Below are 26,455 nucleotides of genomic sequence, written 5' to 3'. Positions count from 1 at the left end.
CAAACCCAACATGTGCATATTCTTTATTGTGCAGATAATCATCACGCAGAGACTTAGGTTATTTGTGAAATATCTTTTCTTTCCTGTATTTTCTGAACGAGTTATGCTGGTCTCATTCAGGTGCAAATTTAGAAGTGCTGGGAAATGTGTAAAAGGTATCCAGCTACTTGTAAATATTGACAAAGCTGCAACACAGGAAGTGTTTACCACCTACAACCTGACATGTTCCCGGGAATAACTTCTTGTTCTAAACACACATTAATTACAGGGAGGGGTGATGACCTGGGTGATTTACAGGTCGTTTATCGGTGGTGACTACACTACTAGCCTAGGAAGGAATGCTGTTTGGGTGTGAACTGTATCTAGGAGCCAGAAAGAAAGGTTGACTCCCTGCTGCAAGTGGATTAACACAAAATGATGACCCTTCCCACGCAGAATGTGACGAGGAACCTCTGAGTCTCCATTTCAAAGCTCATGCACATACATGCAACAGTCCTTGGATGTTGTGATGATGGGTCTCAGGCCCACATCATATACATAAAGGACACGGACACCATGAGGGTTAGTGTGATAACTGGGCCCCGAGCACGTGCACCCGGGCCCTTTTATTAGCCGGGTCACGTCACTCGTGACGCCGGTGGTGGATGGGTGTGGGGTGTGTGTGCCCACTCCCATAGGGGGAGTGGTTACTAAACCAGTGCCTAGCGAGACACTAGAACGTGTCTCGCAGGACACTACAGATGTGACGACCGTCAGAACCGAGACCAATGTGTTCACCAAACTGTATCCATTTTAATCCATTTTATTCATTAGTTTGTCTTCATTCTTCTCCGATTCTTATCAAAACATTGTGATCCCGATATTCAGATGCATGTAAAGTGCCCATCCAGGCGTTTTCTACAGCAGATCGAAATTCACAGTTCGTCAATTAACACGATATTTTAAACCCAATACATTTCAGGCCTTTAGCCCTTCCTCGGGGGTAACTGTGGCATTAAAAAAAACACCACCTCAGGACGGGTAGAAGCCAAATCTCACATTAATACACACTGGGTCATTGATTAGACTGACGCATCATGCCAATTAGAATTCAAACTTGCTAAGTGGTGAAACCTTGTTGAATAATATGTCCGTCAAGCATGGAAACTGCCTCATGCAAAACAATAAACTGAAAGGTGAAAAATGAAAGTAAACCTGTGTCCACAACCCAATTAAAAACCCACTGCCATACGCTTCTAACTGTACTGTGCCCCTGCTGTAACAAATCACTCCCATATTGTACATCTTAAAGTGAGAATCACCAACCTTTAAAACATCAGTGACTCCAGCATGCTGGCTGATCGGAACAAGCAGCCTCTAAATTAATCCGTTATAAGTGAAAATCGAGTACAAAAAATGCCCTTTTTATTGTAGCATGACGCTGTTTCAAACCACGTGATCCATAGCCCACGTGTAAGTATAGACATACACAAAGTGTGTGAGGCCCATTTGAAAGTGGGTTGTGATGAAAAATAAACATGATTATGCTGTGTGCTGAAAACTAGATAGCTGAATTGCACAATTATAAACCAGTGAATGTACAACATATCATACAAGATAAGTTAAGGTAAATTGTATGTTAAACGCCCGTGTTATTAACCTGCAAAGGAACATCATGCTGTACATCCATACCAAAAAGACGAGTCTTATTGAAGTGGTAAATCATATTAAAATTACACAATTAAAACCCCAAGTAACTGAAATCTACAATGAATGGCATGCTCAAATGGCATGCTGAAATGCTCAAATGATGTATGTGTGAATAAACTCAAACTTTAGCATGTAGGAAGCGTACTCCACGCTGTTTATTGATTTTTAAACATGGATTTCAAAAATGGATAAAGTTTGGTGAACACATTGGTTTACATTGATGATTATTTCATATTGGTTCTGACGCTTGTCGCCTCCTGGGACAGGTGCATGTATATGCATCAGATTTATAATAGAGTATTTTCAAGTGCTATGGGCGGGAGCAGATACCAGGATAGCACCCTAAAAACTTTGCTGTTGAACATTTCGAAATGAATATGATGATTTTGACTACAATAGGTGTGTGGTTAACCATCTATGCGAACCTCTATGTCGCCCATATCTGACAGGTATTGGCTGTACGCGGGCGGATGGTTTACCTGAGGGACTGGGGTCCTCGTCGCCTCAAGGGCTGGAGTGGCATGCGTTACACCCCTGCCCGTGTCACTTCCTCTGTCGGTGACAGACACACTGTGAAAGTGGTGCACAATGCCAAATAAAGTACAGAAAGGTGAGCAGGCCATTCACAATTGCTTGGAGGTAGCTGGCAAAATATGCAGCCTATGCTGAACGGCATATGTGTTTGACACCTAATGCCAGATGGGCTCAGTGGAATTTAGGTTAATTTAATTAATAGGGAATTAACCTAATTTAGCTACAGATATTGTTCACCTTTCTAATATGGTCACTAATTAATTACACAATATGTTATGGACACTCAACGTTTAAAAGCTAAATATCTCAGGTCTGCACACTAGATGTTAGAGTGCTGCACAGAGGCGGTATAGAGGCATGAAGCACTCTGGAGAAAGAACTTATACCTGCTGATGCATACCGGTCCTCTCTGGCTGCTCTGTATATGGTCCAAACAGAAAACAAACTGAGGCGGAAATTTGACAGGGTAACAAATTTAATGTGTGATCATTCAGTGTACTTTTGAGATGTAAAGTATCACTCTTGGTTGCACATAATGCGACCACTCTATTGGAGTTGAAATGATTAATCAAAAACATAAGGCAAGACAGTAATACTTCTCTTGAGGGAGCCTGAGCTATCTTTATTTTAACCCGTTCGGTGCTGATGACGGCTCCCGGCCGTCATGAGTTACGGTGGGCGTGTGCTGATGACGGCCGGGAGCCGTCATGACCACGCCTGCGATCGGAAAGTGGCGCACAGGCGCGGAATTCCGGCCGCCGCCAGGGGGTTAAGGAGTATGTAGCAGTAGGTATTGCAAACAGCTACACTGCCAAGCTGAAAACAAGAAGATTATACAGACATACAAGTGCCTCATCTTGATAACACCTACTCCTACCTGAAGGGAAACATCCTTTACAACGCAACTTTTACCACGCAGTGCCTTTACGACGCAACTTTTACAACGCAAACCATTACAACGCATTGCGCTGGGGGGCGCTCTAGGATAGGGAATAGGTTTAATTTACTATCCAACACCTTCCCTACTATCCACGGGGACTGGAGTTGGAATAGTAAATTAAACTATTCACTATCCAGCGCCCCAAAGCACTTTGCGTTGTAAAGGCATGCGTTGTAAAAACAGCGTTGTAAAGGCATGCGATGTAAAAGCATGCTTTGTAATGTCATACATCCCTACCTGAATACAACTACTCAACACCAATGCTTTCATTGAACTTGTAGAGACAGCTGGGCGACAGTAATCTTTTTAACACCCCTTGACCAGGGAGAAAGGCTGCCAGTACCATTGAGTTATTGGGTGATCACAAATTGCCTCTGTGCTTTATTAATACAGTGCTGTGTTGCTCCCCAACTAGAAAGGGCTATATGAAAACGTATGCATACACAAGCATACATACTATTGGAAATACTGTTCCATACATTGGAGCACTAGGTCCTCTGACACATGTACAAGTGCTGGGAAACACCTTAACATAACATAACATGAACAGGTCATACAAACAACATACTTGTTATGAAGACACGCGTCTCCCACTTCTTGGTCACACATCGGTCCCGTCCACCCAGGGTGGCAATCACAGATGACACTGGTCTTCTCAATCGAGCGGCAGATTCCGTGCTTACATATGTTACAGGACCTGCACCCCGGAAACACTCCGATCGCCTGTGGCGGAAGAGATTTGAAATCCTGCAGTTCGTCGTTAATACGGACATCATGGATACAGCCATGGAAACCAATGAGCAGTCTCTCGCTGCCTTGACGAAGGGACGAAGCGCCAGTGGATGTGGCTGTTGGGACGCCTGAAAGTAAAATATGGACATTACTACGAAGGTTTAATTTCTACGTTGAATTAGTAAATTTACCTAACGTTGTGTCTAAGACTTCTACCACCAGTGCATTTTGACTATCTTGCAAATATTTCAGGGAATGACTTTCTGCAGCACAAGAGGTGGACGTGGGAGCAGGGTCTAATTCTCCAAGAAATTCTCACCAAGAAAAATGAATATATTCTCATTCATTTTTACTGTATGGTATTAGATTAGGAATCGTTTTGAATACCTGGTGGTAGGCATCCAAGCAAAAGTTAAATATGACCTACTGTTGTTAAAAAGATTACCACTGAGTTTGCGTTCAGTAACATTTTTTATTATCACTAGGAGATAATTCAATAAATATTGTGCGCTGTTGCGCCTCTCGAGTCTGCGGTATATCACTTATGCTTCCTAAAAATATTAAAACTTGACCTTCTCTTGAGGTGGTCTGATTGACAGGCACGCTCCACTATATTACCCCTCTAACAGACCATTTTACAGTGCGCTCTACAAAAGTCCATAAAATATATAAAGAGAGCTGAAATTATTACACCTAAGAACTTAACGCTCAAACCTGCATTTTGATCGGCAAGCTCATTAAGTTAATATACATCTCAAGAATTGTTGTCTAAAGGGTTACATTTGAATTCAATGTTTTCATATTGTATGCATGGATCTGTATAATACCAGTGCATCATTTTGCGTACTGTTTGGACGTATTTAAAAGACTACAGGGCATATGTACAGGGGGATTGCTCCAGAAGAACATCACTTTTAACTGCATTCCTGTGGCACAATGCCCTGCTCCATATTTACAAAGTGGCATTAAGCCACTTTTTTGGCTTAACGCCGCTTTGTAAATATGGTATCCTTTTACAAGGCGTGCAATGGGTGTTGCTGTGGGCGTTCCACTGCAACACCCATTACTTTTTTTCCTTGCCCCAGATATACAAGGATGTGTAAATCTGAGGCAGCGCCAATACTAATGCCACTGAATAGCAGGTGCTGGCACAATGAGGAGAAATATTTTATTTTTCCAAATTTTTGCTTTTTCTAGGTGTGCTGCAAAATGCAGCACACATAGAAAGAGAAAAATGCCATTAATTATGTGTCCCTTCAAGCACAAAAACAATTATTCAATAGTGGGGATAATTCTATGTGTGGATGCAGCACACATAGAAGTAGGAAATAGCCATTATTGATTGTGTATGTGCTGGTAGGGACACCTTCTTGTACATGAACAATCATCCCTGCAACGCAGTGCAAGGGTGTCTGTGTTTGTGCTAGGCAGCTAGGGAAAACACATGGGTGTACCATATTCTTGAAAATACGGAGCATCCCTGCGTTTTGGAAATGGCACATCACGACAAAATTTGCTCTAGTGGCGTGCTGCACCATTTCCTTGTACATATGCCTCTGCATTCTAAACACAAATACACATACATCATTTCAGTTAGGCTTGAAATGTCTACCTCTAAACATTTGTGAAATCTTCAAATCCAAGTTGGATTTTTATCACACGAAATGAACATCGAAAAGGGATTCCGACTGTGTCACCATCTAGTGGTTAATCCAGTGAATTGTGCAGTTTCCAAGGAAGGATATACAAATGAAACATTAATCTAGACAAAATAGATAGATCTGGATTTAGGAAAATTGAGAACCCTGCATGAGGCCAACACTAGCCTAACCATTAGGACTTTTTGAGAAAAGGAGTATCTCGAGAAATTAAAACATTTGAGATGGACCATTACGCATCTGTGATTGAGGGATGTGTATATAACTTAATACAAGTGTTTAATTATTCGAGTTTGGGACATATTTTAATGGCCAGACTTAAAACCAGAGCAAGGCAAAAGAAAACAAGTAAGTGGGAAGGGGGAAGAAAAAACATGATAAAAGTCATCCCACGAGAGAAAAACAGGGATGAAAAAAATTGAAAAGTGAGAAAGAGAGATAAGATGAGAAATGCATGATGTGGGATGACAAACCAGGTGGTCTTGTCATTCAGCAACCCTCCCATTAGGTAGGCCCAGCGGCATGCTGCTCTAGAGCTTTGGCCGCTCACAACATCGCTGGTAACCAATATAACCTAAACCGTAGAGGTGCCTACCTCCGATGTAGAGCGGGCTGCTGAGGCTGATCGAGGGCTGCTTGTGCATCTTCCCAAGGCTCTTGGGAGTTCCTTTGTCCACCACCAGGGTCAGAGTTTGGTTCACCATCACCAGCTCCACCGTGTGGAACAGCCCATCATTTATGGTTTCCACACTAAAGAAGGCAAAGAAATTTGTCAGAACATTATGGTTAGGGCTCCTGGTTTTATGGTATTTATTTTTTTAACACTTTCGTCTGTACTTATTCATATTTATTTTTGCGTCGTCTTATTAGTATTTATCCATATTTATTTTGTGTTTTAAGAGTAAGTGAAGTGGTAACATGATATATTTCCACATTTAATTAACTGATAAATAAGCATGCATACTTTAAGGCCTGTTGCGTTTTAGCAAATGAAGTAGCCAATATAGCAAAACACTACACCCACATGTAAATATTAGCAATATATACACCGAAATATAAACAATATGTATTTAAGAAAATCACATCCTGTTTCTTAACTTCCCAAGCTCCTTATCTGCTCAGATGTTGGCTTGAATTTCATGAGGGACAGCATCGAAAGTCACTCAAAAAACAATATTCTCTATATTTTTCTGCTTTTTAAAGTAAATACAGACAGGAAAGACATTGTTTTCTGTCTGTATTTATCTGTAAAAATCAGTAAACGCGGAAAACTGGGAGCCTTAATTATGATGAAGTAAACAGCTGCTTCATGTTACCCTATTGGGTTCGTAACAGATGCACAATAATGTACTGGTCCAAACAAGAATAAGCATTGGTATTAATCATGGAGGCTGCTTACATATGTTACAGGTAAAAATTGTCCATAACCAGATATAATCTGCAGATCATCAGTTCTAAACGAATAGCGATTGTTTACAAAGCATCACAGTGTAACAGCCGATCACAGGACTGCAATATGATGGTAGCCTCCCTCCAATATGGTAGCAGCTACTCGGGAGGTTTCAGACACAGGGCCTTTTTCTGCAAATGTGTAGATAGGCTTAGCAGCGTCATCGAGGAGCAAGCTAAATCAGCAATTGCTGGTGTAGGCGCACAGCAAATAATGTCAAACGAAAAGTTTACTTACCTGTAATAATGTTTTGCATATTAGTAACAGTTATAATTTCCAAAGCTTGCATACTTCTGACATGTGGTGGTTGTAAAAAGTTGTGAAACAGTTTGAAAAGTAACCTCTGTCTGCAGCTAGACCCTGATGATGTCAACAGAACAGGTTTGACTCCACCTTAAGGCTCTGGTGTCCGCCATCATGTCTGTTCTGGAAACCTTGTATTATTGGACAGGGCACTTTATACAAAGCATAGTAAGAACAGATCCATGTGGTACCCTGCAGGGGCAGAAGTATCTTGTGACACCAAGTGGCATATTATGTAAAGGATAAAAGCAGGGGTGCGACCAGTTTCACAAAAGATGATGTTCAGACAACTGGATTTATGCGGCAAGTGAGGGCAAAAGTATGTGGCAGGGTTCAGCAAATTATGTGTCGAAAAAGGTAAATTATGTGGCATAATGGGGCACATTTTGTGATAGTTTTACTTCATTCTTTTTTCACTTTTGCACCTCTTAACCCTGCCTGGGCATTGGTTGCACACTTCATTAATATAAGTTTAAGACCCAACTATAGCCAATAAGCAAAACAAAGGTGAGCAGTCAACCTTTGAAAAAGGCTTTCCACTGTACAGCAGCAAGTGTTGCTGTGTTTTTAGTAACATTGGCCTAACATATTTCTGGTTAAAATCTGCAGATTATGCCAACAGATGATGGATTATGTGGCAAATGCATCAAATCTATATGCGAACAGCGCCGCGGGTGGGCAATTGCATTATTCCAGTGAGACGTATGATATTCAAGGAGAGTATTTTATTATGTGTGGCAGGCTTGCACTGCTTCAGCCCGATTAATGCAATTGCACTTACGTCAGCCCTCTGCCAGTGCGCATGAAAGATTGGCGGCTGTCTACAGCCGACCAATCTGTCATGCACTGCATCTTCAGGATTGGTTGGATTCACCTGGCACAAGTGAGGAAGTCCCTCCCTTTCTGCCTGTGTCCAAGGAGAGTGCCAGAACGAGAGACGGCGACAGGAGCCTGTGGCCAGCAACATACATATGGTGAGTCTGTTTAGTTTGAAAAGGTCCACCATTTTTATAATGACATTGGCGCGGCTCCCGCCCTATCATTGCAAACAGCAGTGGCACTGGGAGTGGCGGTCCCCAGGGCCATCGAGGGCTCCAGGAGGGGGGCCGCGCGGCCCCCCTCCCACTTATTGCACAGCCCCGGTGAGGTGGCGGTCCCCGAGGATGTAGGGGGGCTCGAGCCCCCCACACAGGTGTATTTTTAGAAATAAAGGCCCCGAGGGTGGCGGCACCTTGGGCAGCGGGGGGGGCCCAGTGCCCTCTGCAAAATCTTTACTAAAAGCCCCAGCGGTGGCGGTCCCCGGGGCTTGGGGGTCTTCCCTGGGCCCCCGCAATTTCATTATCGCATGCCTCCGAGACTTGGCCCACTCGGGGGCTAAATAATAACAAAGCGCGTCTTTTTCTTTTTCAGACGAAATTCGCGCTGGGTGCGCGAATCTCGCTGATATTGTTTTTTTAATGCTTTTTTTGGCCTTGGGGGTCCCCTTGAGCAGGCCTAGAGGGTCAGGGTGTTTCTACCCTGCCCCCTTTTCTTTTTTTAACCTTTGTTTCCCTGTTTCTTGTGCCTCGGTTACCGAGGCACAAGTTTGCTGCCAAAACTTCCTGGTTTGGAGTGTTGACAGCCAATTAGAATAAAGCTCATGGTCGGGAGGGTCCGCGGATCCACCGCGCTTCTCAATATCGAAACTTTAAATTTTTTATTTTCTCAGCAGCTTCTGAACGGATTTACACCATTTAACAAAAAGAGTTCTTTCTGAAACAAGGGCTACCTTTTTGCCAAATTTGGTGTAATTCCGTTCAGCAGTTCGGGCTGTAGCCATGTCTAAAGTTTCTTATAGAAAATAACATGGAGAAAACATGTTTTGGGACCCCCCTTTTTTCTCGGTCCCCTCTTACCGAATCACCCCAAAACTTTCAGGATAGGAGCTGACCGGCCCGCCCCACGAGTTTTGAAAATTTTGTGAAGATTCTTCGTCCGGCGCCAAAGTTATTGGGAAAACAGAAAAAACACTTTTCCTATGGAAACTAGGTCCTAACTAGAACTACCTACTGGCGACCACCAGTAGGTTATTTACCAGAGTTCTTTTAAATGTTGAACATTGGGCTATACAAAAAACCACTGCAATGTTCAAAGTACAATATGAACATTCATGAAAAATACAATTTTATTGGTTATATCCACTCATTGATACAAGTACAGCCAATCACAGGGAAGTATCTCATGACACACCCAATGTGAAAATTAAACTCCCATTAAAAGACTACAGTTCAGCACCCATTACAATATGGCTCATCCACACCCCAGTACAACATGACAAAGCACCATCAAATATAAAACCGCAGTCGATAGGCACCCTAAAAAGATCACAAACTCAATGCATATCACAAAATTACAAAGATACTAACAAACAATTTGGCAATCCTGATACACTCAACAATGTAACACACCTAACTGCACATGCAACAGTATTACATACCCTGTGAATACCGCATTATCACAGAACAGTAGACAATATATTACATATCCAGTAAACACCCCAATACCAAATACATACCACACACTAACATTATACACATGCAGGGCCCAATGTAACATCACAGGTCCAATGAAACGAAGGCACAGGCACAATACATGCTATAGAGTAATGTAGTAAATACTCACTGCATATCCCTGGAACATGAACTCAGTGTATTGTCAGATACTCGGAGACCATTTGGAGCTCGCATCTTAGGAAGAGCAGGAAGAACAGCGTTGCTACAAGTGACTTTATGTGCCTTGGAAGATTGCTGGTGTTATTACATCTTTGTTCATGTAAGAATTCCCTGACTCATGTAGAGTGCGTTGATGTTTTAGGTTTTAACTTTTGTTTTGTTAGGGCATGCGATCATGATATTTTATTTTTGGTAATGACTTAAATTAATCAGTATATTTATACTGGTACAATATCAAATATCCAGGAAATATTGTGAATCCCAGGCAGAACAAACTGGTGTGTCACAGGTCACAAGCAACAGAGCCAACATTTTGTTTCCCTAGTGATCTAGAAATGTAGGATGGTTGGCACTTGTTTATGTCAGGTGGAGGGCTATGCGGTGTGCGCTCCACCACAGAATCAGTGGCCCTTTAAAGGACAGCTGTGTGCTGTGAATGCGGCTCATGTCCGACCGCCATGACCGACAGCCTCCGCCTCTCCGGCTTTACTTGGGCCTGAAGGCAATTCTTTTTCTTATAACTTTACTTTTGTGCATTTCGAATTTGACAATATCGCGGAAAATGTTCCGAAGAAGTCAAATAACTTAGGCTCAGATCGCAAAGCCCGAAAAAAGACGCCATCTCTCGATTAAAAGGTAGAGCTGAGCTGACAACGCAGAGTGCTTAAATCCCTGCGCGGGCCACAGGCCCTAAATATGATACTGTCAAAGGCGATTACATTTTGATGTCCCGAAGGAGCTGTAAGCGGATTGAGGTTACACAAAAATGAGAGAGCGGAGAGGGCAAAGGCAGAATCTTTCCTAGAAAAGAAGTATTTCGCCTGGGTCTTCGCAGAAACAGCCGCTGCCCCAGACTGAACGAGACAGTGGCTTGGCCAGCGACGAGGACGCAAAGCCGCAGATGATGCGCGAGGCACACAAAACCCTGCTGCTCCCAGCTCTCTCGGGCCTCACCCCGGCCTGACTCCTTGTAAGATCCGCATTACAGACTCTAATTTAATTTTGACATCAGATTTAGGAGGATTTACGTTACCAAATCTGCCCCTGAAACATCCCCTACACAAATAACCACCTGGGAGCCTCGCTTTATTACATTTGAATGGGCCTGCTCTTCGGCACAGTGACAGAGGCGGCCCTTTCCACATGTGACTTTGATTTGATGGAAGATGAGATGAGCCCGCCATATTTACGGCGGTAGCGCCGCAGCAGGCAGACTAAACAGTAGCTGCTATTTTCATATGTACACTAATTCCACAGCAGAGGTAAGGTGTAAACATTTGGTGGATCTTTTAGAGGAATCCGACCCAGGGCAAGAATGAAATACACTATATATGATGTACAGCGGCTTCAAAAATAGACTGTTTCCGATGTTTAAACGGTAGGTGGCAGTGCAGTACCACTGGTCATAAAACACACAGTCCTGCGCCTTTTCTGCTTGACACAAATCTGGCTGAAATTACCTTTCACTTTCCTTCATTTAAACAATTTCAGAAAGAAGAGATGTTACCACCCACAGAGCAAATGCACGGGACACCCAATTATTTGGGAAATGCCCTTGACAACATTTAGATTAATAATGGGTTTGTACGGCCAACCGTTTATAGCTTTTTAACACTGTGGGCCAGATGTAGGTAGGCTTTTACCGGGTGGTAACGGCCGAATTCGGCCGTTACCACCCGGTAAAAGCAATTTGACATGTAGGTCCCTGTAATTTACAGACTCGGTAAATTTACCGATAGGTAAATTTACCGAGTATGTAAAATACCGAGTCGGTATCATTACTGATTCCGGACAATTGGTATGTAGGTGGGACTCTTCTGAGTCCCACAAGCAGTACAACATCGGTATTTTACCATCAAATACTACTTGATGGTAAAATACCGTTTCTGGTGTGCATGCACATGTGTGCATGCACACCTATGCCATATGACAGGCAGACCTGCCCTTAGGGCAGGTATGCCTGCCACATGGCACCCGAGCCTCTTTTGGGGGTGCCAGAGGGTGTCAAAGTGACACCCCCTGCACCCTTGTGACAGTCGGTATTTACCGATGTGGTAAATACCGACCGGTATATGCCCAATCAATCCTATGGGCTTCAAAGCCCATAGGAATGCATGGGCATTAACTGGTCGGTATTTACCACATCGGAAATTACCGACTGTTTCCGATTCGGTAATTGCACATCTGCAATTACCTACATCTCGGTATTTTTATTTTCCGACCTCTTAAATACCGAGTCGGTATGACTCGGTATTTAAGAGGTCGGTAAATAAAAATTACCTACATCTGGCCCTGTGCCTTTTCCACACCTATGCTAATCATGTTAACAACCAGAACGGATGAAATGCCTTGAGGGCCCGCTCGGATTTGAACCTGTGTCCCATGTTAGCAAAGAAGAGAAGGCCTGTGTATTTCCATTCTGCTTTCATTAAACCAACGCAAAATACTGCCCTCTGTTTTGTGATTTCGGGGCTTTGGGGGGTTCACGCAAAGCCACGACTCGCATCAGAGATGCCACTGCGTTCCAAGATTTTACCTCTCTTATGCCAGGACAACAGCTAGGCACTTCTATGCCGTGAGTGCTAACAAATTGGAAAGAATCACTACCATAAAACAGGTGCCATCCATGGCCGCCTGGGCCGACAACAATGGCATAGCTAGACGTTGTGCCGCACATGTTGGTCACTGTGTTTGCCGCCCGGGGGCCACATTTAAGAGGGAGGATGCTGGCAATTCCCGTGACGGCCGCCCCCAAAACTGGTGTCGCCCGGGGCAGACCGCCCCCTGCCCCACCTTGCTACGCCACGGTGCAACTATCTTTTTTGCCCCTTCCCACCCCACCGAATATGACCTCCTCCTCGGATTCCAAAACTACCACCCGGCAACAAGGCCCCTCATCTCTCTATTGACCCTCTCTCAAATACAGGGCACGAGTCCTAAAAAGAGAAGTGGGGGATGCTGTCACCGGAAGTGACGTCACGACAGGAAGTGACATCACGAAAGGTGCGCTCCGATCTCGTCCTAAGATTGGCCAAAGAGTGAAGTCCAGCAGCTTGGCAGGGGGGACGGCGTCCACCCGATAAAATAAGTGGGGGACGCCGTCCACCCACGTGGTACCCCGACTCGAGCCCTGCTCAAATATATTTCATTTGTTTTAAAGCGCTGGTAAAGGCTGGCTTCACTAATTCACTCAACTGTCTACCAGATCTGCTCTTTGCCTAAGGCATATTAACCCTCTGCTCTACCTTATGGCGAGTCAAATGTGCTGCCAGACACTACCCCGATCTCTCTCTCTAGCAGGAACATTAATCACAACAGTTATCATGACATTTTTATTGCTGCCTGAAAGCTGGATGCACAAGGAACTTTGCTGCAGCAGGTGCTTTTAACTCGTATGTTATTGCTAAACACTGAGGTCAGTGCCCCCCCTCCAGGTCGCACCACCCAAAGGCCAGCCCTAGGGCCATCATTATACCACGCAGAGGTCAGTACAGCACACAACCATATACACTCGCAGACACATTTCGACACAAGTGGAAACACATGAATGCACGTATACCCACAATAATGACTTTTCTACACTTACACTGCTGCCATGCGTCTCATTCTGGTTGTGTCTCTGATGTGGATTATGCCCTTCCGGAGCCAGTTCCAACTGCATGGCAGCTCTTTCACACAAAAGTACAGTACAGCACTGGGCCATTTAAACAGCTTTACATGCATGGAGATCGACTGAATTACAGGCCCTAGGCTGTCAATCACCCTGTAAGTGGGATGCACTCCCTGCCATTAGCTTTGAAGCAATGACATGGATTATTCTGGGGCAGAGCTTTGTGTGTGATTTTAGTGGTACTCATTCTTAAATAATAATGACTTACATGTTCAATGTGCTTTCTGTCACAGACTGAGACCATGTAGCACTAAACATACAAAAGTCTTGATTCTCCACTGCACCAAACAGGATTTGGTGCAGTGCATTAACTTACAGAGGTTTCATAATGTACAATAGTGCATTTCCCACTGATTAACATATTAATTTTCATTTAAGTTGTGTGTTGTTTTATAAGTAGTTACTGGAAGGTAAAAGACTGAAAAAAGTTACCGAATATTTTGTTTTTTAGGCACACCCACATTCTCACTCACTCCACCCCATCCCGCCCCTTGCACTCACAGGGACATTTTAAGGATTTTGGGGGCCCTGGGCCGAACATATTTTGGGGGCCCCTGTTCAGAACAATTTTGAATTTATGGTCCAATTTGAGCCCCTGTTTCCGACGCCTTTTCCGCTTCCTCAGCTGCATTAGCGATCCAGTTTGCATCATAGGCATTAGCCTATATATTCCCAATGTAAATTGACACATGCAGCTGACAGCAGTAGGATTTAGTGTTTCCTGCCCTTCTACTAGGTTGTTAATACTTTTTAAATTGTATATGTGTGGCTGAATTACTCTGTGCTATTTAACAATTTCTCCTACCTACGCGCACTTGGACTTTACTTTATTCTGTTTTCCTACACCTCCTTAGCTGCTCCGATTCGCATCTCGCTTTTTTCTCCAGTCCTGGTCCGCTGCGGCTGATACACCAAATGTGCGGAGAGCTTGGGCTGCTATCAGGCTCCTCACTTCCACCCACACAGTTCCCACTTCCTCAGCTGTGTTAGGGATCCAGTCTGCATCATAGGCATTAGCCTATATATTCCGGATACAAACGGACGCGCCCAGCGGACGCGCAGCTGGCGCACCAAAGGCAAGCTCCTTTGCGCCCGTCAGTGTCTTGGAGGCGTCTATGCTGCCCAGTTCCCCTCCGGTGAGTTTCTTCCACTATATTACAATAGGGAAAAACTGCTTAGCCTTAGGTGGCTACCATTATGTCAGTGTACAGCGGCTGATCCGAGCTTGGAGGTAGACTTTCGATGCAATGAGTGGAACTGGTCTCTCCTCCAGCCCAGGAATCTCGCACCCAAGAACCTACCACGCAAATAAGGAAACAGAGGACTTAAAGGCCACCCTTTTTAATTGTTGCTCTATGCAAAAGCATGAACCACGCATTTATGACCTACTTTTAGACGAACAGCCTGATCTTTTTTTTTCTCACTGAGACCGGGCTGTCTGAAGCCTCCAACCCGACTATCACCTCTGGCCAACCCTATGGGTTATAAAATCCTTAGGAGGGACTGACTGAGTGGGAAGGGGGGAAGGTGTCACCATAATTTACAATCAAAAACTCGATTGCTCTCCCATTCTGATGGAAAACATCAAGGGTGCAGGATCCTTAGGCTTCCGCTGTACCTTATCCCCCCCATCATAGCATTGCTAGTTTTCTGATTTACAGACCTCCCGGTGCAATTGGAAATTGTATTACTTTGCTTAATACAGTCACCACCTCCCTGGACTTAAAATACAAAAACGGCTTCATTCTGGGAGATTTTAATATACATAAGGACAATGGAAAATACCCTCAAACAATTTCCTTGATGGAGACGCTGCAGGCCTGCAACATGTTTCCATCTATTTTTCGGCCACCCATGAGAAGGGCCATACCCTAGACCAACTCTTTCACAACTTTGACATATCAGTAAGCCTACCTCTTCCCATTACCTGGTCTGACCACCTTCTATTAAAATTCGTCATTCTCAACTCTGCCACAGGCCCTCGGGCTGACGCAGGGCAGAGGGTCCCTAATTACAAAACGTTCTATTAAATATCCATCCCGATGTTAGCAGATGCCCTCGATCGTTGCACACCGGAGCTGTCTGGCTGTCTTGACTCAGACGCCCTCTCAATAGATTCAAGCCTCCGAACCAACATTGGTGCAGTGGTACCGGTTGTTTCCCGCTCCTCAAAGAGGTTGGCCCCACAAGCTCCATGGTTTAACGATTCCCTCAGTTCTAGCAAAAGAAATTGTAAAAAAATGGAACGGAAATGGCGTAAATCTGATCTACCTGTGGACAGGAAGGTGTATAAAGACACCTTAAAAGGTCATTCCATTCTCGTGAAGGCAGCTAAGAAAAACTTCTTTCAAACCAAGATAGAAAATGCTCAAAATATGAGTAAGGAAATCTTTAGCATAGTTACATCCTTTACCGCCCAGAAAGCCAGCACAAAGGAAGGAGCATGCACAGAAGAATGGCTACGCAAATAGCTCAATTCTTCCACAAAAAGATCTCTGTGATCCAACAAGCCTTTATTAACATCTTAGAGGAAGAACTGACCTTCTACCTTAGTTCTAATTTCACCTCTTGGATCCTTCATCTTTACTAACTTTCCCTGAGTTTCAGCTTGAAGAGTCACTGACCCTTCTCCAAAGCATTAAGTTTGGCTCTCCTACCGACCCATGTCCAGTGAATATCCGGAACCTATTAGCTCCCACCATAAACCCCACGGTAAACCAGCTATTTAATGCTTCCCTCTCCTCAGGCAGCATGCTGAAATTATGGAAGAATGCTAAGATTGTTCCGCTGATAAAAAAAGGCTGACGCCAAACCGACGGAGCCTGCCAACTACAGTCCTATCTCCCTTCTTACGGCCCTCTCCAAAGTATTAGAGAAGCATGTAAACAAGGCCCTCCAAAAACACTTTGAAGATGGGCAGCTCCTTCATGAGTCCCAGTTCGGTTTTAGGGCTAACTACAGTACGGAGTCCGCTCTGCTGGAAGTGACTGAATTTCTCACGGGTAGCTGGACCAGGGAGGCAAGGCTGTTCTGACACTGCTCAATCTGTCGGTGGCCTTCGATACGGTCCCACATGAGAGGCTCCTGGAGAGACTTGCTAACATTTGCCCGGCGGGACCGCCTTAACATGGATGTCATCCATGGCAAATAGATCTCAGGACATCTGGCTCCCCTCTTTCGCATCCCTGGTCCCGTCCATGAATTTAGGTGTCCCACAGGGCTCCATTCTCAGTCCTACCCTTTTTAATATCCATCTATCCCCCTTGCATTTCTGGTAGAGGAAGAGGGCACCAAAATGATTTCATATGCTGATGACACTCAGCTGATTTGTACATGTGAAAAAGGAACCGACTTTGACAGGGCAATGATTAGGTCTTGCCTCACAAAGGTTTTTAACTGGCTTAAGATCAATCAGCTGAAGTGCAATCCTGACAAAACTGAAGTTGTTTTCTTTGGTAATCCAGAAACACCTGACTGGAGCTCTAAGTGGGTAAAAGATCTGCCGCCCCGCCCGCGGAAAAGGAGAAAGTCAAAACTTTAGGAATTGTCATATACAAGACACTCTCCATGCGCTTTCAAATCCAAAATCTAACTGAAGCTTGTTTTGGCATACTCTGGATGCAAAAACAATTCCTGCCACTGTTACTGCTTGAGAGCAGAAAGATTGTGGTGCAGTCTATGGTGACATCAAAGCTTGACTATGTCAACAGTTTGTACCTCGGTCTTACCAAATCCTTTATCCTGCGCCTACAAGTGGTACGAAAAGCAGCGGCCAGAGCCAACCTGAGACCTAAACCCACATCTAGTATGACCCCTATTCTTGAATGGCTACACTGGCTCCGCATAAAAGAACAGATCAACTTCAAAGCGATGACCATCTTCTTTGAAGCTTTCCATGGCTTAGGAGCTGGCTACCTAAATAAGCACGATAATCGCTACACAACATATAGACCCCTAAGATCTTTCATTGCCAACCTGGCCATCATGCCTTAAATATGTTGTGCCCACATTGGAGGTAGACCCTTCAGCTTTCTAGGTGCAAAATTGTGGAATAGACTCCACGAGTCTCTGAGACTAACCACAGACCTACTCTCTTTCAGGAAGAACTTAAAAACCTGGCCTTTTAATAACTGATGGGTCTTTTACGCACGTTTTCCTCCCACTGTCACGCGCCAGGACACTCTGAGTAGCTGCGCACTTTATTAAATACACTATTTCATTTAATTTCATTAGATCCCTGACAGTGCAAAGAAACACTCGTCCAAATTCTAAGGGCCTTATTTATGAGGCCTTGCTTCACTTTTATGCCGCCGGTGCGTCACTTTTTGTGACACACCGGCCGCGTAAAAAATGTGCCATGTTGCGCCCTATTTACAAAGTGATGCATCTAGGCAGATGCGTCACTTTGTAAACCCCAGCACCACATAATACCTGCGCCAGGTATAATGTATGCAGGGTGGGTGTTCCACCGCAAAAAGCCTCGTAGAAGTGGCGCGTTGAAATCTAGGAGAACTTAGTGCGCCATTTCTAAGACGCCATTGCATCAATATCTTACACCTGCCTCTCAGCAGGCATAAGACGAATGTAGGCCCTTTCACATGGGGCTTGCCCCATGTGAAAGGACACATTGCTGGAGTTGCGTCTATTTTCAGACACACCATAGCAATGCATCACTTTTGCGCCTACAAATACGTCAGAAATACTGACGTATCTGTAACTCCTTGCGACATGACGCGTTATACAGTAAATGTGAGGCATCCATCATGTTGCAAGGAGGGCGCACTAAGAAGTGACGCACCCTGTTTTCACACAGCGATGCATCACTTCTCATTAAATAAGGCCCAAAATGTGTTTACATCTAATATTCAGGGATCGTTATGTGTGTTTTCAATAATGTAACACAGCAGCAGCTCACCAATATTACTGCAAATAATCTCTGTGATGCCCTCCTATTTCTTATGTTAGGCCTTGTTTTGATGTAAAATAAACTCTTTTTTTTATTATGTATATTGCATGAAACATAAACACAACATTTCTCTACAAAGTGGCGGTACTAGACTCTCACACATCAGTTACATAAAAAATTGATTAAAGGAAAACAGTATTTCAAACAATCTGTTTAAGAAATATTCAAGGTCATTAGGGCAAAACTCTGGAGAAAGGAGGTGACTCTGTCAGGGGGCCCCCTGGAAGGCTGGGGCCCTGGGCCAGAGCCCACTTTGCCCCTGCATTAAAACGTCTCTGTGCACTCAGCATCACAGTTTCCATACTTTTTTCATGCACTTCGACCACGGCCCCAAATGCACGTTCTTCTAATCATTTTCAGCCATTCCAAGAGTTTGGAACTGTGCATCAAAAGTGACTACAATTCTACACCACTCCTTCTGCCTAAGATCACTCACTTTGCTTCCTTGGGAATGCAGGCAGGTTTCAGGTGTCCCAAGGGGTGGTGAGGTAAATTGCATTATTTTGAAATATAATTCCGAGCTCAGATAATTGCCTCAGCTGGCCTAAATGTAAACTTTGTAGAAAAATCGCACATCATTTAGCTTCGAAACATATTCTTTTGATTATTTAGAAATATAAGATCCAGATAGTGAATTGTGCAATGTATAGAGCTATTTCCCCGTAGCAGTCAAATAATATAACCTACATAGAGTTATATTCAGGAGTTGAAAAACAAGCTTATTATATGAACGGATAATGTATGGTGCAAGTATAAAAATGTCTGAGTAGAATTATAGGCAGGCCTTGAAAACCGCAAGTTGGTTATATGAACGTATCATGTAGGGAACAAGAATAACCATTTTAGTAGTACTACCACATTGAGTCTTTTCATATGGCCAATGAAAGTGAAAGCTACAGTTTGTTTTCTTCTAAATTAGTTAATTGTCTGAAATAGTAAAATGTCATGTATATTTTTCCCATGCAGGTTGGTAATGCCTGTGGTTTCAAAGCTACTTAAATTATTTAATGTATTGCAAACTATTCTGTTCCTATTTTAAAACTGGGGGCCATAGGATTGGTTTAGCTATATTTAACATACATCCACCCACTTGTTCAAATAAATCAGATTCGTGACATAGTCAACAGTGCGTTTAGTCTGCCAGCACAACTATTTCAACCTGCTTATCTGTGTATTCAGAAGGCACTAATTATCATTTTGCTTTAATGTGAGCTAGAATTAGGTTTGTAGGTGATGCAGAAACGCGTGCTGACAAGAACAGAACGATTAAACTCTCAAAAAGGTATGTTCTCAACCAACTAAGGGGGGGGAGGGGGCGATTAAAGGAAAAAAATTTATTTAAGGACCCGAAGGTGCCATGCTTCATCATGAGGCTCCCGCCTCACACCGGGCCTGTAAGTTCCCAGGTGTGGGCTACAACTCTCCACTGAGGGGAATTAGAGGAGAGGAGCTGAGGTGTTTTCAATGGGGTAGGCCAATGAGATGAGTGAGTAAGAGATAGAGTGTAAAGGAAAATAGGTGAAATGGTTAAAACTGTCTCATGGAACCCAATAACTTTATTCAATGGTACCTTAGGACAGGGTTAAAAGAAAAGAGGACTAGGGGTTAGCAGTAAATATACCCCTACTACAGGTCAACATGTGTCGGCCCTCACTCGACTCTAGCCGGAGTTCATGGGCATTCATCAGGACCAACAAACAAACACGTCACTCTGCATTAGGTAGTAAAACACATCAGATGATTATACTAGCCGTTAGGTTATAGAGCCGTGAAAAAAAGGTGGGTTGCTAGTACACCGTCTTCATCTGACAGAGGGATAAAGTTTGCCTCTCTTAAGCCGTAAGGTACCCCACAGTAGTCTCGGCTACTGTTTCTTAGTCCAAGATCACCTCACTCTGGCGGGGTCCTGGCAAGAGGGCTAAATTACAACATACTTTAAGAACTGCAATTATTAGTCCTCTTCAGCACCTGGAATAATAGCACTGATGGTAAATAATCCTTGGATGTAGAAGTTTCCTTAGACTTCTTCTCACAGCTTTTTAGGTATAACGTGTAATGGTACTTGAACTATTCATGGCAAATATATTGTATTTAATACCCACTTTAGTGGCTTTGTTTGAGCTCCTGCAGGCATTGGTTCTGCAACCTTTAGCCACTGGCTTGAGGCACTGTCAATCACATCTTGGATGTGCTCAGTCGAGTAATTTACAATTGCCTTATTTTCTATTTCACATCTAAAAAGTACACTCCATCATTTCACATTTACCATTTTATCTCATCTGTGCTTTGTATAGAAAAAACAATCCCTTTTTAGGTCTGCAGTTAGCCAAAACCTTTTAATTAAAACAAATATATATATATACCATCTACTTATTTAAAAGGTCTTTGAGCCAGCTTTCTTCATCCACTGATCTGTTGGTGTGTCATTCACGTTTTGCTTCCGCCCACTGCAGCATTCAGCATGAGGCAGGGCAGTCAGCCCACTTCAGCCACTTGTTAACTTCACTTTGAGTGACTGCATTTCGCTCTTTCGCAAGGAGCACATATGCATACAAACGAGTTCCCATCTGTGCAATTTTTTTTTTAGGTCTCATGTAGGCAGCTCTTCGAGACATGCTGTATCAGGATATGGGCATTCAACACGGCCAGCGCTTCTGGTTGGTTAGTTGGCCTGCCTTTCTAAATTACTTTACTCTGGTTGGTCAATACTGTCAATCTGTCCTGCCTTTGCTTGCTTGGTTCCCACCCAGCTGACATCATCAATTTTCTTTTTTGGTTTGCCATCTCTGGCCATCTGTTGCCTCCTCGCTCACACCCTCCCTCCCATCTTTGCTGCCATTCTTCCTGTGGCATCCCCTACACCTATGCACAACACTGCATTGACTTTTGTGGCAATGGCAGCATGCCATGCTTTAGCTTTAAACATCTACAGACGAAGCGGCGCATGTCGCCATTGCTTCAAAAGACAATAAATAAAAAAAATAGTCGGCCAGACGCCGCATTGCTTTTCCATTTATTTACTTTTATAGCAATGGTGGCACACCGCGCTTTAGCTTTAAACATGTAAAGCTAAAGCGTGGCGTGCCGTCATTGCAACAATAGAAAATAAGCAGAAGGAAAAAAAAGGCAGCAACAAACTTTTTTTTCTATTAATTGACTTTTGTATCAGCAGCGGCACACCGTTTTAGCTTTAAACATCTAAAGCTTAAGTCACGGTGAGCCGCAATTGCTACGATAGTAAACAAACGGAAAATAAGGGGGCTGCACAACTTTTATTTCTATTTATTGACTTTTGTAGCAATGGCGGCACGCAGCGCTTTAGCTTTAAACATCTAAAGTTAAAGCGCAGTGTGCTGCCATTGCTACAAAAGTCAACAAACAAAAAAGGCAAGAGTACCCCACATTTCTTTTACAATTGCAAAGCAATAGCTTAACATTTAACTAATGCAAGACCTATTGCATTGCAAATGCTTGTTTTATGTATTACTTTGATGTTACCTTTGTGTTTAGAGTCTGATGTGACACTAGGACATCATACCAGATGTCAGCACAGGCCACATTACACAATTTTTAAGTTCCTGTCTTCTGCTAATGATGTTGTAAATTCCTTTTGGAGTGCCCTTTGTTTACTGTTTAAGTTTTGGTATTTCACATCATAACAGACTGCATCCATTTGAAACTGTTTTGCATAGCTTCAATATTATACATGGGAATTCATAGCAGGACAATTCTTCAGAACACATTTATTCTAGACTCAACTTCACCCATGGTTCTTTATTAAACTTTGCTCTGGAAGAAAAACCAGCCTATATCGTGTTCAATTGGCAGCACTTGTATCGTTTTTTCTTGCCTTCTTTGTTTTCTTCTTTCTTTCTCTCCTCTTTCTTCTTTCTTTCCTTCCTTCTCTCTTGCTTTCTTTCATTCCTTTCCATTCCTTTTATTCCTTCCTTCCATTCTGCAATTCCTTTTTTCAATCCTTCTTTCTGTCTTTCTTTTTTTCTTGCTTTTCTATATTCTTTCATTCCTTCTTTACTTTTTTCTTTCATTCTTACTGTCCTTTGTTTAATCTTTCTTTCTATCTATTTTTCTTTCATTCCTTTTTCCATTCTTTCTTGCATTCTCTCTTTTTTGTTCTTTCTATCTCTTTGTGTTTCTTTATTTCTTTCTCTACTTTTCTCTTCTACTTTTGTTCCTTCTTTTCTTGCACTCTCTATTTCTATCCTTCTTTCTTTCTGTCTGTCCTTCTATTCTTTCTTTCTTTCATTCTTTCCTATTTTTCGTGCCTTCCTACTTTTCTTTAATTTATTCTTTCTTAATTTCTTTCTTTCTTTCTTATTTAACGGCAAGAGGTTGACTGCCAATGGCAAAACAATTTGTCTTTTTTAGGTTTCTGTTAGCCAACACTTTTTTATTTTAGTTAAACTATGTGTATGACATAGTACCTTATAGGGTTTGTTTTAGCCAGAATTCATCCACTTGTCTATAGTTGTGTCATTCACATTTTTCTCCAACCCACTTGAGCATGCATTAAGGGGCAACACGTCATCCCACTTCAACCAATATCTGACTTCATTTTGAGTTATGGCATCTTTAGTAAAAAAAAATCAGATTGATAAACTCCAGGCAGCTTCACAAATGATAAAGTTTTGCAAAAGCCACAACAAAACATTAATTGTCAAAAAGGTGGCAGATGACACCAGACCTATTGGCTTTGTCAATGCTTGTTTCACATGTTTTGCACAGCAGTAGGCAGGTTTTATAGTTTTTATCAACGTTCAAGCTTGAGCATCAAACCTACTAGCTTTCCAAAAGCTTATTTAGGAACCTGGTATGTCCTTTCTTGTCTCAGTGGTCTCTTTGGGAAATCATGCTGACTGTTTCGAGGTCAACCAATACAGTGCGTTCAGAAATGTTGGAGGGTTCAATTGATATGCTTATTGACTCAATTTCGAGTTCTGTCTTGCAGAGAGGTGTGTAGAATATCTATTTCTTGTAAGTTTGATTGGCGCTTTTTGAGAAATTGTTTCAGCACATGGTCTATGATGTTTTATTTCTAAAGATACAAAATCACATTCTACCTCAACTGGCCTGGAGGTGTGTGAGTTGATGTTTCACCATTTCTTTATGCCATGATGAATTTAGTATGGGCATGATCTTTGGGCTTTTTGGCATGGCCACTTTTGCCTGGGGGGACCTTTTTTGAGTAAATGCAATATGAAGGCTGGGAAGTAGTTTTCTTTGGTGTTTTGAATGGCATTTCTGATGCATTGTCGTTATAATGCCCAGACCTTTAGTTGGAACCTACCTGGCCTATTACACCTGTAGGAACAAAACGAGTTATAAGGTACCTAGCAGAAAGAGGCATGAGCATCTCATATTTGTAGAACCAGTATGAGTAAATATTTGGGGATCAATGAGGGATTTGTGCTTTGTCTGCCAGATGGGCTTCGGCATGTTCTATCCCTCTACAACCAGAAAGTCATTGACCTTGGCCCTGTCAGCCCGAGGTAGCAAAGACGATTTTTGCACAGGCACATTTGCTGCACCTGGCAATGACAAATGTAGTAAATCGTGGTCCAAGTCGACAGAGTAGAACTGACAGTTGACTAACAAAGTTGGGCTCACTCTAGGGCTCTGCCCCTTTTCCTTGGGGTGGCATCTGTCTTCATTTTAGAGTGACAGTCCTTTATTTTTCACAAAATATGATTATTTTTTCATTCATTTTTTTCGCATGAAAAGATAGCTATTCAAGTTTGCTTTAACATACTTTTCGCTCACGCCAAAATAGAAGAATATCTTTTACATTCTCAAACAAATAAATAAACCGTCATTTTGAGTAAAATTGTTTTTAGGTCTCAATTAGTTCTCAATTTCAAATAAATACATTGTAATATAAAATATTGTTGTGCAGCACTTCATGTTATGTTGGTGAAACTTACGATTGATATACGTTTGTGAGCTAACATATTGCGAGCTCGGAATAGGTTCAATAATCATCACCTTTTATTTAATACATTTCTGATTGATTGGTCTAGGACCACTGTTTTTTGTATTAATTGATCTGTAAGCACTATTTTCTTTAATGAGTTTCTCCTACTGCAGGCATGACATTGTCTCCTGCAGCATTCAGTGAGCCATGCGCGCTTTCCATTCCAAGCAGCCTGGGACAAGGGCAGCCACTTCTTTGAAATGAAATAGGTCTCGCATTTACAAGAGTTTGATCTATTGGGATTGTAAATGACAATGCCTTTTATGTATGTTTTAATTATCAAAACAGATAAATAACAGGAATTGTCATTTACAATGCCCACAGCTTAAACTCTCGCAAATGCAAGATCTATCGCCTTGCAAATGCTTGTTTTCTTTCAGTATGGTGTCCTTTGAATCAGAGAGATGAGGAATTGAACAGTCCAGGTGAAACTATTGCCCGTGGCAGCATTACCTGTGGGCTGCCCTTTATTACAAATAATGAGTGCAGGGTTAGGAATTCCAGATTCCTAGTGTGCTGTCATAAGCCAGAAAAGACAATGGACAAGAGTATAATGGACTTCAAATTCTCAAAGTAATATACAGAAAATTATTACACTCCCTTTATACTTAATATTCAATAAAATACCAGTTTGCAGCAAGAGTGACACTTGCATATTATTTTTATGTCGCTGGGGCATACATTTCTCACCTTTGTGCTTGCAGATTTATTCAGCAGTCATTTCCAAGACATTACTTCTATATCGTATTTTTTTTATAGCCTCCCTGATCTTTTCCCTGCGAGGTTCATACTGATTCCATTTGTGCTCTCTCCTTAAACTAATAAAACATTAGCATGACATTTAGAGAAAGGCTATCTCATTAAAGCTCCTGGGAAGAAACATAAGCATTTTCATCAGGTGGGACATTAGTAGGGGCTTCGGCCAAGTCCCAGGAGGGAGGCGGCTTCCCCTTGTCAAACGGTGGAGGAGGACAGGGGCAGCAGGCAGGCCATTAATCTCTCGATAATGAGGTGTCATTTCCAGTGGGGACCTCCTGCCTGATCAATCTGAAGGGCAGGAGAGTAATTAAAATGGCGTCACAAGCAGAGGCCTACGAGTGTGCGGGGCCGAGGAGGAGACGGCCACAGAGAGCGGCCACCAGGGCAACACTTTGTAATCAATGTTCGATGAGAGCGGCATTACGGTCAACCACCTCTGAAGTCTTTGTAATACATAAGCCTTCTCTTGCATCCTAATTATTGAAATGTGCAGACCATGGCCTTGAATTAACAAGTATTATTGTTTGCCTGCATAATTAAGTAATACTTTCCACCGATAGGAATGAGTTCAAGTAACAATAGAAACCAGCTTTGGATCCAATCTTTGCCAAGCAGAGTTGCTACTTCCTTTGTAGCAGAAGTTGCCTGATGTTCGGTTTTAATATTAGATCAATATTTCATTAAACTCGTCTCCAGTGTAAATGTTCCATATCTGCGTAGGGTTTTCATTTACTTCATGCTACTTCCTGAAGCATGTTAGCGGTTTCACCATTTCCCCATGCCACTGAGATCATATTTATTCAGTGGAACAAGACAAAGCCTAATTGAGGCTAATATGAGGTATATAATGAAAAAAGTGGAGTGAGACTGGTTGAGCTGCCAGAGTCCTGCACCAGGAGTGGAGTATTGTTTCTTCATTTCATTCTTTGGGAAGTGGATTCAAAAATGTCATTGATTCAATCCCAGCCGTAAGTCACATCTTCACAGAAATCATTTGAGTCAGGTACTATATTGTCTGACTAATGTTCAATGTGTGTGTCATCTTTCACTCGTC

The 26,455-nt window shown here is 42.7% G+C and overlaps 1 protein-coding gene across 4 annotated transcripts in view; it reads right to left on the bottom strand.

Moving 5' to 3' along the window:
• Nucleotides 1-26,455, bottom strand: part of SLIT3 (slit guidance ligand 3) — a 1,039,834-nt gene that overhangs the window by 16,961 nt on the left and 996,418 nt on the right. For all 4 annotated transcript variants that reach the window (XM_078653381.1, XM_078653382.1, XM_078653384.1 and 1 more), the window contains 2 exons: nt 6,149-6,303; nt 3,732-4,023 (listed from right to left, as the gene is read on the bottom strand). In XM_078653381.1, coding sequence (XP_078509507.1) covers nt 3,732-4,023; nt 6,149-6,303 — 447 coding nt within the window. The remainder of the gene's footprint in view (nt 1-3,731; nt 4,024-6,148; nt 6,304-26,455) is intronic.

This window comes from Lissotriton helveticus, chromosome 7 (genome assembly GCF_964261635.1).
Source record: "Lissotriton helveticus chromosome 7, aLisHel1.1, whole genome shotgun sequence".
Classification (NCBI taxonomy): Eukaryota; Metazoa; Chordata; class Amphibia; order Caudata; family Salamandridae; genus Lissotriton; species Lissotriton helveticus.
The sequence above is the reverse complement of the archived record's forward strand: the minus strand, read 5'-3'. Positions and strand labels throughout refer to the sequence as shown.